The 13,238-nt window shown below is 41.2% G+C and overlaps 1 protein-coding gene across 1 annotated transcript in view; it reads left to right on the top strand.

Moving 5' to 3' along the window:
* herc1 (HECT and RLD domain containing E3 ubiquitin protein ligase family member 1) overlaps window positions 1-13,238 on the top strand; it is a 273,217-nt gene that overhangs the window by 210,435 nt on the left and 49,544 nt on the right. Inside the window, exons 59-63 of the mRNA XM_064983713.1 lie at window positions 2,048-2,168; window positions 2,884-3,039; window positions 3,369-3,470; window positions 9,636-9,809; window positions 10,063-10,356. Coding sequence (XP_064839785.1) covers window positions 2,048-2,168; window positions 2,884-3,039; window positions 3,369-3,470; window positions 9,636-9,809; window positions 10,063-10,356 — 847 coding nt within the window. The remainder of the gene's footprint in view (window positions 1-2,047; window positions 2,169-2,883; window positions 3,040-3,368; window positions 3,471-9,635; window positions 9,810-10,062; window positions 10,357-13,238) is intronic.

The following is a 13,238-nucleotide window of genomic DNA, read 5'->3' on the forward strand; positions in this document are numbered from 1 at the left end:
TTAGTGGACTATAGATGTCTTTAGTGGACTATAGATGTCTTTAGTGGACTATAGATGTCTTTAGTGGACTATAGATGTCTTTAGTGGACTATAGTGGACTATAGATGTCTTTAGTGGACTATAGAGGACTATAGATGTCTTTAGTGGACTATAGTGGACTATAGATGTCTTTAGTGGACTATAGTGGACTATAGATGTCTTTAGTGGACTATAGTGGACTATATATGTCTTTAGTGGACTATAGATGTCTTTAGTGGACTATAGATGTCTTTAGTGGACTATAGATGTCTTTAGTGGACTATAGTGGACTATAGATGTCTATAGTGGACTATAGATGTCTTTAGTGGACTATAGATGTCTTTAGGGGACTATAGTGGACTATAGATGTCTTTAGTGGACTATAGGTGTCTTTAGTGGATTATAGTGGACTATAGATGTCTTTAGTGGACTATAGTGGACTATAGATGTCTTTAGTGCACTATAGGTGTCTTTAGTGGATTATAGTGGACTATAGATGTCTTTAGTGGACTATAGTAGACTATAGATGTCTTTAGTGGACTATAGATTCTTTAGGGGACTATAGATGTCTTTAGTGGACTATAGGTGTCTTTAGTGGATTATAGTGGACTATAGTTGTCTTTAGTGGACTATAGATGTCTTTATTGGACTATAGTGGACTATAGATGTCTATAGTGTACTATAGATGTCTTTAGTGGACTATAGATGTCTTTAGGGGACTATAGTGGACTATAGATGTCTTTAGTGGACTATAGATGTCTTTAGGGGACCATAGTGGACTATAGATGTCTTTAGTGGACTATAGGTGTCTTTAGTGGATTATAGTGGACTATAGATGTCTTTAGTGGACTATAGTGGACTATAGATGTCTTTAGTGCACTATAGGGGACTATAGATGTCTTTAGTGGACTATAGATGTCTTTAGGGGACTATAGATGTCTTTAGGGGACTATAGTGGACTATAGATGTCTTTAGTGGACTATAGAGGACTATAGATGTCTTTAGTGGACTATAGTGGACTATAGATGTCTTTAGTGGACTTTAGAGGACTATAGATGTCTTTAGTGGACTATAGTGGACTATATATGTCTTTAGTGGACTATAGATGTCTTTAGTGGACTATAGTGGACTATAGTGGACTATATATGTCTTTAGTGGACTATATATGTCTTTAGTGGACTATAGTGGACTATAGTGGACTATAGATGTCTTTAGTGGACTATAGATTCTTTAGGGGACTATAGTGGACTATAGATGTCTTTAGTGGACTATAGGTGTCTTTAGTGGATTATAGTGGACTATAGTTGTCTTTAGTGGACTATAGATGTCTTTATTGGACTATAGTGGACTATAGATGTCTATAGTGGACTATAGATGTCTTTAGTGGACTATAGTGGACTATAGATGTCTATAGTGGACTATAGATGTCTTTAGTGGACTATAGATGTCTTTAGTGGACTATAGTGGACTATAGATGTCTTTAGTGGACTATAGATGTCTTTAGGGGACTATAGTGGACTATAGATATCTTTAGTGGACTATAGATGTCTTTAGTGCACTATAGAGGACTATAGATGTCTTTAGTGGACTATAGATGTCTTTAGGGGACTATAGATGTCTTTAGGGGACTATAGATGTATTTAGTGGACTATAGGTGTCTTTAGTGGATTTTAGTGGACTATAGATGTCTTTAGTGGACTATAGATATCTTTAGGGGACTATAGTGGACTATAGAGGACTATAGATGAACTCTGTGGTCAGGTTGATCAGTCTCTGTCTGGATAACTGACATTTAGGCAGGTTTTGACACTGCTACTTTCACAAGTATAACCTTCTCATTCCTCAGTTCTAGTCTGGTGCTGCTTGAATGCAAGGACACTCTGTTTTTCCAGAAAGAGAAATAAAAATAGAATCGAATTGAGTATAAATCTGTGGACATCTACATTTTACCACAAGTTCTCACAATGTCCTCACGAGTATAGTAATACAAACCAACACACACGTTTAAAAGAGCACTGTGTTATTCCAGGTGTTGCCAAAACGGACTGGTGTCAGTCTGGACCGTACCTCAAGACGCCTCTGCCTTCCCAGAATCCACCTCTTCTGGCTCCGAGGCCCGGAGGGACAACGAACCCAAAGCCAAACGCAAGGTATGATAAACCAGTAGTAGGTAGAGGTGCCTAACCACTGGTTCTGGGTCAGATATTGTTATATTGATATTGTTATATTGATATTGTTATTCCAACAAGGTTGGAATTGGGATTAGGCTAGATCTGGAGGGGGAACTTCTACCCTCAGTGATTCATCTGTACAAGATCTAATTTGATTGGTTTGATTTGATCGGTTGTGTTGGTTTGATTTGATCGATTGGTTTGATTTGATTGGTTGTGTAGGTTTGATTTGATTGGTTGTGTAGGTTTGATTTGATCGGTTGTGTTGGTTTGATTTGATCGATTGGTTTGGTTTGATTTGATCGGTTGTATTGGTTTGATTTGATTGGTTGTATTGGCTTGATTTGATCGATTGATTTGATTGGTTGTATCGGTTTGATTTGATCGGTTGCGTCAGGTACAGTTTTTCAAAGGGTGTTCTTTTCTTTCCCACCCCATTGTGTGTGTGTGTGCGTGTCTGTGTGTCTCTGTGTGTATGCGTCTGTGTGTGTGTGTGTGTGTGCGTGTGCGTGCGTGTGTGTGTGTGCGTCTGTGTGTGCGTGTGTGTGTGTGCTTCTGTGCGTGTGTGTGTGTGTCTGTGTGTGTATGCGTGTGTGCGTCTGTCTGTGTGTGTGTGTGTGTGTGTGTGTGTGTGTGTATGCGTGTGTGCGTCTGTCTGTCTGTGTGTGTGTGTGTGTGTGTGTGCGTGTCCCAGCAGCAGCAGAGTTCCAGCAGGCGTGTGGAGGGGGCGGTGTGTGTGTTCCAGCTGAAGGGTCATATCACCCCGGTGAGGACAGTAGTCTTCAGCCCTGACGGCCTGGCCCTGGTGTCTGGAGGCGTGGGAGGCCTCATGAACATCTGGTCCTTACGGGTGAGGAGACACACACACACACAGAGGAACATTGTTCACCCAGGTGCTAGGAGTTTGTTCCAGAGGTTTAAAGAATAAAGTAACAGTGTACTTCCTGGATCTTATGAGAAATATTTTAAGACAAACTTAATAGACTGTTGCTCAAACAAGCACTTTTAGCTGTGTGTGGTTACTGTCCTGTTAAACCTGTTGACAACACTGAATACTCTGTCTGTCTGTCTGTCTGTCTGTCTGTCTGTCTGTCTGTCTGTCTGTCTGCCTGTCTGTCTGCCTGTCTGTCTGCCTGTCTGCCTGTCTGTCTGTCTGTGTATATATATATATATAAACAGGACGGCTCAGTGCTCCAGACAGTAATAGCCGGGTCAGGAGCCATCCAGAACATAGTCTGGATCCCAGATGTGGGCGTGGCCGTCTGCTCCAACAGGTCAAAGGTGAGGTGGAACTTCTTTTGGAACCAGAATCAGTTCACTAGACGCATGGTTATGTAGGGTCATGGTTATGTAGGGTCATGGTTATGTAGGGTCATGGTTATGTAGGGTCATGGTTATGTAGGGTCATGGTTATGTAGGGTCATGGTTATGTAGGGTCATGGTTATGTAGGGTCATGGGTTGAAGGGTCATGGTTATGTAGGGTCATGGTTATGTAGGGTCATGGGTTGAAGGGTCATGGTTATGTAGGGTCATGGTTATGTAGGGTCATGGTTATGTAGGGTCATGGTTATGTAGGGTCATGGTTATGTAGGGTCATGGTTATGTAGGGTCATGGGTTGAAGGGTCATGGTTATGTAGGGTCATGGTTATGTAGGGTCATGGTTATGTAGGGTCATGGGTTGAAGGGTCATGGTTGGAACTCTGACTAAAGGATACTACAGTATGGACTGACTCAACTCTGACTAGAGGATACTACAGTATGGACTGACTAAAGGATACTACAGTATGGACTGACTAAAGGATACTACAGTATGGACTGACTCAACTCTGACTACAGGATACTACAGTATGGACTGACTCAACTCTGACTAAAGGATACTACAGTATGGACTGACTCAACTCTGACTAAAGGATACTACAGTATGGACTGACTCAACTCTGACTAAAGGATACTACAGTATAGACTGACTCAACTCTGACTAAAGGATACTACAGTATGGACTGACTCAACTCTGACTAGAGGATACTACAGTATGGACTGACTCAACTCTGACTAAAGGATACTACAGTATGGACTGACTCAACTCTGACTAAAGGATACTACAGTATGGACTGACTCAACTCTGACTAAAGGATACTACAGTATGGACTGACTCAACTCTGACTAAAGGATACTACAGTATGGACTGACTAAAGGATACTACAGTATGGACTGACTCAACTCTGACTAGAGGATACTACAGTATGGACTGACTCAACTCTGACTAAAGGATACTACAGTATGGACTGACTCAACTCTGACTAAAGGATACTACAGTATGGACTGACTCAACTCTGACTAAAGGATACTACAGTATGGACTGACTAAAGGATACTACAGTATGGACTGACTAAAGGATACTACAGTATGGACTGACTCAACTCTGACTAAAGGATACTACAGTATGGACTGACTCAACTCTGACTAAAGGATACTACAGTATGGACTGACTTAACTCTGACTGAAGGATACTACAGTATGGACTGACTAAAGGATACTACAGTATGGACTGACTCAACTCTGACTAAAGGATACTACAGTATGGACTGACTCAACTCTGACTAAAGGATACTACAGTATGGACTGACTAAAGGATACTACAGTATGGACTGACTAAAGGATACTACAGTATGGACTGACTCAACTCTGACTAAAGGATACTACAGTATGGACTGACTCAACTCTGACTAAAGGATACTACAGTATGGACTGACTCAACTCTGACTAAAGGATACTACAGTATGGACTGACTCAACTCTGACTAAAGGATACTACAGTATGGACTGACTCAACTCTGACTAAAGGATACTACAGTATGGACTGACTCAACTCGGACTAAAGGATACTACAGTATGGACTGACTCAACTCTGACTAAAGGATACTACAGTATGGACTGACTCAACTCTGACTAAAGGATACTACAGTATGGACTGACTCAACTCTGACTAAAGGATACCACAGTATGGACTGACTCAACTCTGACTAAAGGATACTACAGTATGGACTGACTCAACTCTGACTAAAGGATACTACAGTATGGACTGACTCAACTCTGACTAAAGGATACTACAGTATGGACTGACTCAACTCTGACTAAAGGATACTACAGTATGGACTGACTCAACTCTGACTAAAGGATACTACAGTATGGACTGACTCAACTCTGACTAAAGGATACTACAGTATGGACTGACTAAAGGATACTACAGTATGGACTGACTAAAGGATACTACAGTATGGACTGACTCAACTCTGACTAAAGGATACTACAGTATGGACTGACTCAACTCTGACTAAAGGATACTACAGTATGGACTGACTTAACTCTGACTGAAGGATACTACAGTATGGACTGACTAAAGGATACTACAGTATGGACTGACTCAACTCTGACTAAAGGATACTACAGTATGGACTGACTAAAGGATACTACAGTATGGACTGACTAAAGGATACTACAGTATGGACTGACTCAACTCTGACTAAAGGATACTACAGTATGGACTGACTCAACTCTGACTAAAGGATACTACAGTATGGACTGACTCAACTCTGACTAAAGGATACTACAGTATGGACTGACTCAACTCTGACTAAAGGATACTACAGTATGGACTGACTAAAGGATACTACAGTATGGACTGACTCAACTCTGACTAAAGGATACTACAGTATGGACTGACTCAACTCTGACTAAAGGATACTACAGTATGGACTGACTCAACTCTGACTAAAGGATACTACAGTATGGACTGACTCAACTCTGACTAAAGGATACTACAGTATGGACTGACTCAACTCTGACTAAAGGATACTACAGTATGGACTGACTCAACTCTGACTAAAGGATACCACAGTATGGACTGACTCAACTCTGACTAAAGGATACTACAGTATGGACTGACTCAACTCTGACTAAAGGATACTACAGTATGGACTGACTCAACTCTGACTAAAGGATACCACAGTATGGACTGACTCAACTCTGACTAAAGGATACTACAGTATGGACTGACTCAACTCTGACTAAAGGATACTACAGTATGGACTGACTCAACTCTGACTAAAGGATACTACCGTATGGACTGACTCAACTCTGACTAAAGGATACTACAGTATGGACTGACTAAAGGATACTACAGTATGGACTGACTCAACTCTGACTAAAGGATACTACAGTATGGACTGACTCAACTCTGACTAAAGGATACTACAGTATGGACTGACTCAACTCAACTCTGACTAAAGGATACTACAGTATGGACTGACTCAACTCTGACTAAAGGATACTACAGTATGGACTGACTAAAGGATACTACAGTATGGACTGACTAAAGGATACTACAGTATGGACTGACTCAACTCTGACTAAAGGATACTACAGTATGGACTGACTCAACTCTGACTAAAGGATACTACAGTATGGACTGACTTAACTCTGACTGAAGGATACTACAGTATGGACTGACTAAAGGATACTACAGTATGGACTGACTCAACTCTGACTAAAGGATACTACAGTATGGACTGACTAAAGGATACTACAGTATGGACTGACTAAAGGATACTACAGTATGGACTGACTCAACTCTGACTAAAGGATACTACAGTATGGACTGACTCAACTCTGACTAAAGGATACTACAGTATGGACTGACTCAACTCTGACTAAAGGATACTACAGTATGGACTGACTCAACTCTGACTAAAGGATACTACAGTATGGACTGACTAAAGGATACTACAGTATGGACTGACTCAACTCTGACTAAAGGATACTACAGTATGGACTGACTCAACTCTGACTAAAGGATACTACAGTATGGACTGACTCAACTCTGACTAAAGGATACTACAGTATGGACTGACTCAACTCTGACTAAAGGATACTACAGTATGGACTGACTCAACTCTGACTAAAGGATACTACAGTATGGACTGACTCAACTCTGACTAAAGGATACTACAGTATGGACTGACTCAACTCGGACTAAAGGATACTACAGTATGGACTGACTCAACTCTGACTAAAGGATACTACAGTATGGACTGACTCAACTCTGACTAAAGGATACTACAGTATGGACTGACTAAAGGATACTACAGTATGGACTGACTAAAGGATACTACAGTATGGACTGACTCAACTCTGACTAAAGGATACTACAGTATGGACTGACTCAACTCTGACTAAAGGATACTACAGTATGGACTGACTAAAGGATACTACAGTATGGACTGACTCAACTCTGACTAAAGGATACTACAGTATGGACTGACTCAACTCTGACTAAAGGATACTACAGTATGGACTGACTCAACTCTGACTAAAGGATACTACAGTATGGACTGACTCAACTCTGACTAAAGGATACTACAGTATGGACTGACTCAACTCTGACTAAAGGATACTACAGTATGGACTGACTAAAGGATACTACAGTATGGACTGACTCAACTCTGACTAAAGGATACTACAGTATGGACTGACTCAACTCTGACTAAAGGATACTACAGTATGGACTGACTCAACTCTGACTAAAGGATACTACAGTATGGACTGACTAAAGGATACTACAGTATGGACTGACTAAAGGATACTACAGTATGGACTGACTCAACTCTGACTAAAGGATACTACAGTATGGACTGACTCAACTCTGACTAAAGGATACTACAGTATGGACTGACTTAACTCTGACTGAAGGATACTACAGTATGGACTGACTAAAGGATACTACAGTATGGACTGACTCAACTCTGACTAAAGGATACTACAGTATGGACTGACTCAACTCTGACTAAAGGATACTACAGTATGGACTGACTCAACTCTGACTAAAGGATACTACAGTATGGACTGACTCAACTCTGACTAAAGGATACTACCGTATGGACTGACTCAACTCTGACTAAAGGATACTACAGTATGGACTGACTCAACTCTGACTAAAGGATACTACAGTATGGACTGACTCAACTCTGACTAAAGGATACCACAGTATGGACTGACTCAACTCTGACTAAAGGATACTACAGTATGGACTGACTCAACTCTGACTAAAGGATACTACAGTATGGACTGACTAAAGGATACTACAGTATGGACTGACTCAACTCTGACTAAAGGATACTACAATATGGACTGACTCAACTCTGACTAAAGGATACTACAGTATGGACTGACTCAACTCTGACTAAAGGATACTACAGTATGGACTGACTCAACTCTGACTAAAGGATACTACCGTATGGACTGACTCAACTCTGACTAAAGGATACTACAGTATGGACTGACTAAAGGATACTACAGTATGGACTGACTCAACTCTGACTAAAGGATACTACAGTATGGACTGACTCAACTCTGACTAAAGGATACTACAATATGGACTGACTCAACTCTGACTAAAGGATACTACAGTATGGACTGACTCAACTCTGACTAAAGGATACTACAGAATGGACTGACTCAACTCTGACTAGAGGATACTACAGTATGGACTGACTCAACTCTGACTAAAGGATACTACAGTATGGACTGACTAAAGGATACTACAGTATGGACTGACTCAACTCTGACTAAAGGATACTACAGTATGGACTGACTCAACTCTGACTAAAGGATACTACCGTATGGACTGACTCAACTCTGACTAAAGGATACTACAGTATGGACTGACTCAACTCTGACTAAAGGATACTACAGTATGGACTGACTCAACTCTGACTAAAGGATACTACAGTATGGACTGACTCAACTCTGACTAAAGGATACTACAGTATGGACTGACTCAACTCTGACTAGAGGATACTACAGTATGGACTGACTCAACTCTGACTAAAGGATACTACAGTATGGACTGACTCAACTCTGACTAGAGGATACTACAGTATGGACTGACTCAACTCTGACTAAAGGATACTACAGTATGGACTGACTCAACTCTGACTAAAGGATACTACAGTATGGACTGACTCAACTCTGACTAAAGGATACTACAGTATGGACTGACTCAACTCTGACTAAAGGATACTACAGTATAGACTGACTCAACTCTGACTATAGGATACTACAGTATGGACTGACTCAACTCTGACTAAAGGATACTACAGTATAGATTGACTCAACTCTGACTAAAGGATACTACAGTATGGACTGACTCAACTCTGACTAAAGGATACTACAGTATGGACTGACTAAAGGATACTACAGTATAGATTGACTCAACTCTGACTAAAGGATACTACAGTATGGACTGACTCAACTCTGACTAAAGGATACTACAGTATGGACTGACTCAACTCTGACTAAAGGATACTACAGAACAGTTTAAATGTGCTTCTTGTATGTATTTGACTCTTGTCCGACTCTCCTGATTCTGTTGTTGTCTTTGTCCTCAGGACGTGTTGGTGGTGAACTGCTCGACAGACTTCATGTCCTCTCACCAGGTGCTCGCCACCTGCCGGACGGCGCTGAAGAAGCAGGGGGTTGTGGGATTGAACATGGCTCCCTGCATGAGAGCCTTCCTGGAGAGGCTGCCTGTTATGCTGCAGGAGCAGTACTCATACGAGAAGGTAGTTGGTGTGTGTGTGTGTGTGTGTGTGCGTGTGTGCGTGCGTGCGTGCCTGCGTGTGTGTTATTTGTAAGTAAATGACAGCCCAGTTTCAAGGTAATCTAAGGTAATCGATCATAACTGTCTAAAATCCTTCCTACTTCCTTTTTTAATCGTAGTTGTTTTCACCGTAGTTGGTTGTCGTCGTCAGCGGTTACCATAACATATGTTATAACACCCACGTCTAAATGTGTACTTCCTGTTTGGTCTTCCAGCCCCACGTAGTGTGTGGAGAACAGCTGGTCCACAGCCCCTACATGCAGTGCCTGGCCTCCCTGGCCGTGGGGTTACACCTGGATCAGCTCCTGTGTTCCCCTCCCGTCCCCCCCCACCTCCGCCTCTGTCCCCTGGAACCAGCCACATGGTCACCCGGCGAGTGGGCGTGGCTAGACTGCTTCTCCACCACGGTGAAGGCAGCGGAGGCCCTGGCTCGGGGCAACACGTTCCCAGAGGCCTTTGCTGTTCCCGACCTGGAGCCTGTACCCAAGGAGGAGATGGTCCTTCTCATGGTGAGCTTTCTACAGAAGACAATGAACCTCTATTGCTCTGACAGAGTGGATCTTTAAAAGTACAACTGAACTGTGGAACCACTCTGGTTGAAAACGCCTTATATAACATAATATAATGCCTAATATATAACAACCATATTAGTCAAAACCAAAAATGTCCGAAAAAGTGTAAGTAGGTTTATTTTTGGTCCGTAAAGTCAGTATTTTTTCCAAAAACAAGAGTTCTGTAAATTTGAGTACAAGAGTTGGTCAGGACTTGAGGGTTGGGTTTTGATTTCCACAATGCCCACTTTGTCCAATAATGCTGGATTAACTAACAGGTGAGGTGATTGCGTTCTGTCCAATCGTAGTGCAGAACAGACAGACCTGCACCCGCATCAGGTTTACACAAGGAAACGGCGCGCGTTTTATTTTAACTTGAGAAATACTGCACCAAATACAGATATAAAACGCACAACTAAAATCTCCTCTGCAAACCCCCCCCCGTCTAAATTAATGACAGATATTTTTATTTAACTAGGCAAGTCAGTTAAGAACAAATTCTTATTTTCAATGACGGCCTAGGAACAGTGGGTTAACTGCCTGTTCAGGGGCAGAACGACAGATTTGTACCTTGTCAGCTTTGGGATTTGAACTTGCAACCTTCCGGTTACTAGTCCAATGCTCTAACCACTAGGCTACCCTGCCGCCCCGTATCTTGAGTTATCTTTGATTAAGTTCTTTGACTATTTTGAGGAAGTGTTACTGTCTTTGTTCCTCTGGCGTCTCCTGAATACCTAGGATAGGATAAGTAATCCTTCTCACCCCCCCCCCCCCTTAAATGATTTAGATGCACTATTGTAAAGTGGCTGTTCCACTGGATGTCAGAAGGTGAATTCACCAATTTGTAAGTCGCTCTGGATAAGAGTGTCTGCTAAATGACTTAAATGTAAATGTCTCATGGGGGGAAACAGCAGGAACTGCCACATACAACAAGTGAAGACTGAAATCTCCCTTTTTCTTAATGAGCAACAGAAAAACACATGCGGAATCAGGAGCATTCAATCGCTCTCTAAGATATAACCAACATTTGGGCTAGAAGCTGACTTGTCTCTCTAAGATATAACCAACATTTGGTCTAGAAGCTGACTTGTCTCTCTAAGATATAACCAACATTTGGGCTAGAAGCTGACTTGTCTCTCTAAGATATAACCAACATTTGGACTAGAAGCTGACTTGTCTCTCTAAGATATAACCAACATTTGGTCTAGAAGCTGACTTGTTTCTCTAAGATATAACCAACATTTGGACTAGAAGCTGACTTGTCTCTCTAACATATAACCAACATTTGGACTAGAAGCTGACTTGTCTCTCTAAGATATAACCAACATTTGGTCTAGAAGCTGACTTGTCTCTCTAAGATATAACCAACATTTGGTCTAGAAGCTGACTTGTCTCTCTAAGATATAACCAACATTTGGGCTAGAAGCTGACTTGTCTCTCTATGATATAACCAACATTTGGGCTAGAAGCTGACTTGTCTCTCTAAGATATAACCAACATTTGGGCTAGAAGCTGACTTGTCTCTCTAAGATATAACCAACATTTGGACTAGAAGCTGACTTGTCTCTCTAAGATATAACCAACATTTGGTCTAGAAGCTGACTTGTCTCTCTAAGATATAACCAACATTTGGTCTAGAAGCTGACTTGTCTCTCTAAGATATAACCAACATTTGGTCTAGAAGCTGACTTGTCTCTCTAAGATATAACCAACATTTGGTCTAGAAGCTGACTTGTCTCTCTAAGATATAACCAACATTTGGACTAGAAGCTGACTTGTCTCTCTAAGATATAACCAACATTTGGACTAGAAGCTGACTTGTCTCTCTAAGATATAACCAACATTTGGTCTAGAAGCTGACTTTTCTCTAAGATATAGCCAACATTTGGTCTAGAAGCTGACTTGTCTCTCTAAGATATAACCAACATTTGGTCTAGAAGCTGACTTTTCTCTAAGATATAGCCAACATTTGGTCTAGAAGCTGACTTGTCTCTCTAAGATATAACCAACATTTGGTCTAGAAGCTGACTTGTCTCTCTAAGATATAACCAACATTTGGACTAGAAGCTGACTTGTCTCTCTAAGATATAACCAACATTTGGACTAGAAGCTGACTTGTCTCTCTAAGATATAACCAACATTTGGTCTAGAAGCTGACTTGTCTCTCTAAGATATAACCAACATTTGGTCTAGAAGCTGACTTGTCTCTCTAAGATATAACCAACATTTGGGCTAGAAGCTGACTTGTCTCTCTAAGATATAACCAACATTTGGACTAGAAGCTGACTTGTCTCTCTAAGATATAACCAACATTTGGGCTAGAAGCTGACTTGTCTCTCTAAGATATAACCAACATTTGGGCTAGAAGTGGTTGTGTGGTTCTGGTATAGATTACAACTCTCTCTATACAGGACAACAGTACATGTGGTTCTGGTATGGATTAAAACTCTCTCTATACAGGACAACAGTACATGTGGTTCTGGTATGGATTAAAACTCTCTCTATACAGGACAACAGTACATGTGGTTCTGGTATGGATTAAAACTCTCTCTATACAGGACAACAGTACATGTGGTTCTGGTATAGATTACAACTCTCTCTATACAGGACAACAGTACATGTGGTTCTGGTATGGATTAAAACTCTCTCTATACAGGACAACAGTACATGTGGTTCTGGTATGGATTACAACTCTCTCTATACAGGACAACAGTACATGTGGTTCTGGTATGGATTAAAACTCTCTCTATACAGGACAACAGTACATGTGGTTCTGGTATGGATTAAAACTCTCTCTATACAGGACAACAGTACGTGTGGTTCTGGTATAGATTAAAACT

The sequence above is a fragment of the Oncorhynchus masou genome, chromosome 2 (assembly GCF_036934945.1).
Source record: "Oncorhynchus masou masou isolate Uvic2021 chromosome 2, UVic_Omas_1.1, whole genome shotgun sequence".
NCBI lineage: Eukaryota > Metazoa > Chordata > Actinopteri > Salmoniformes > Salmonidae > Oncorhynchus > Oncorhynchus masou.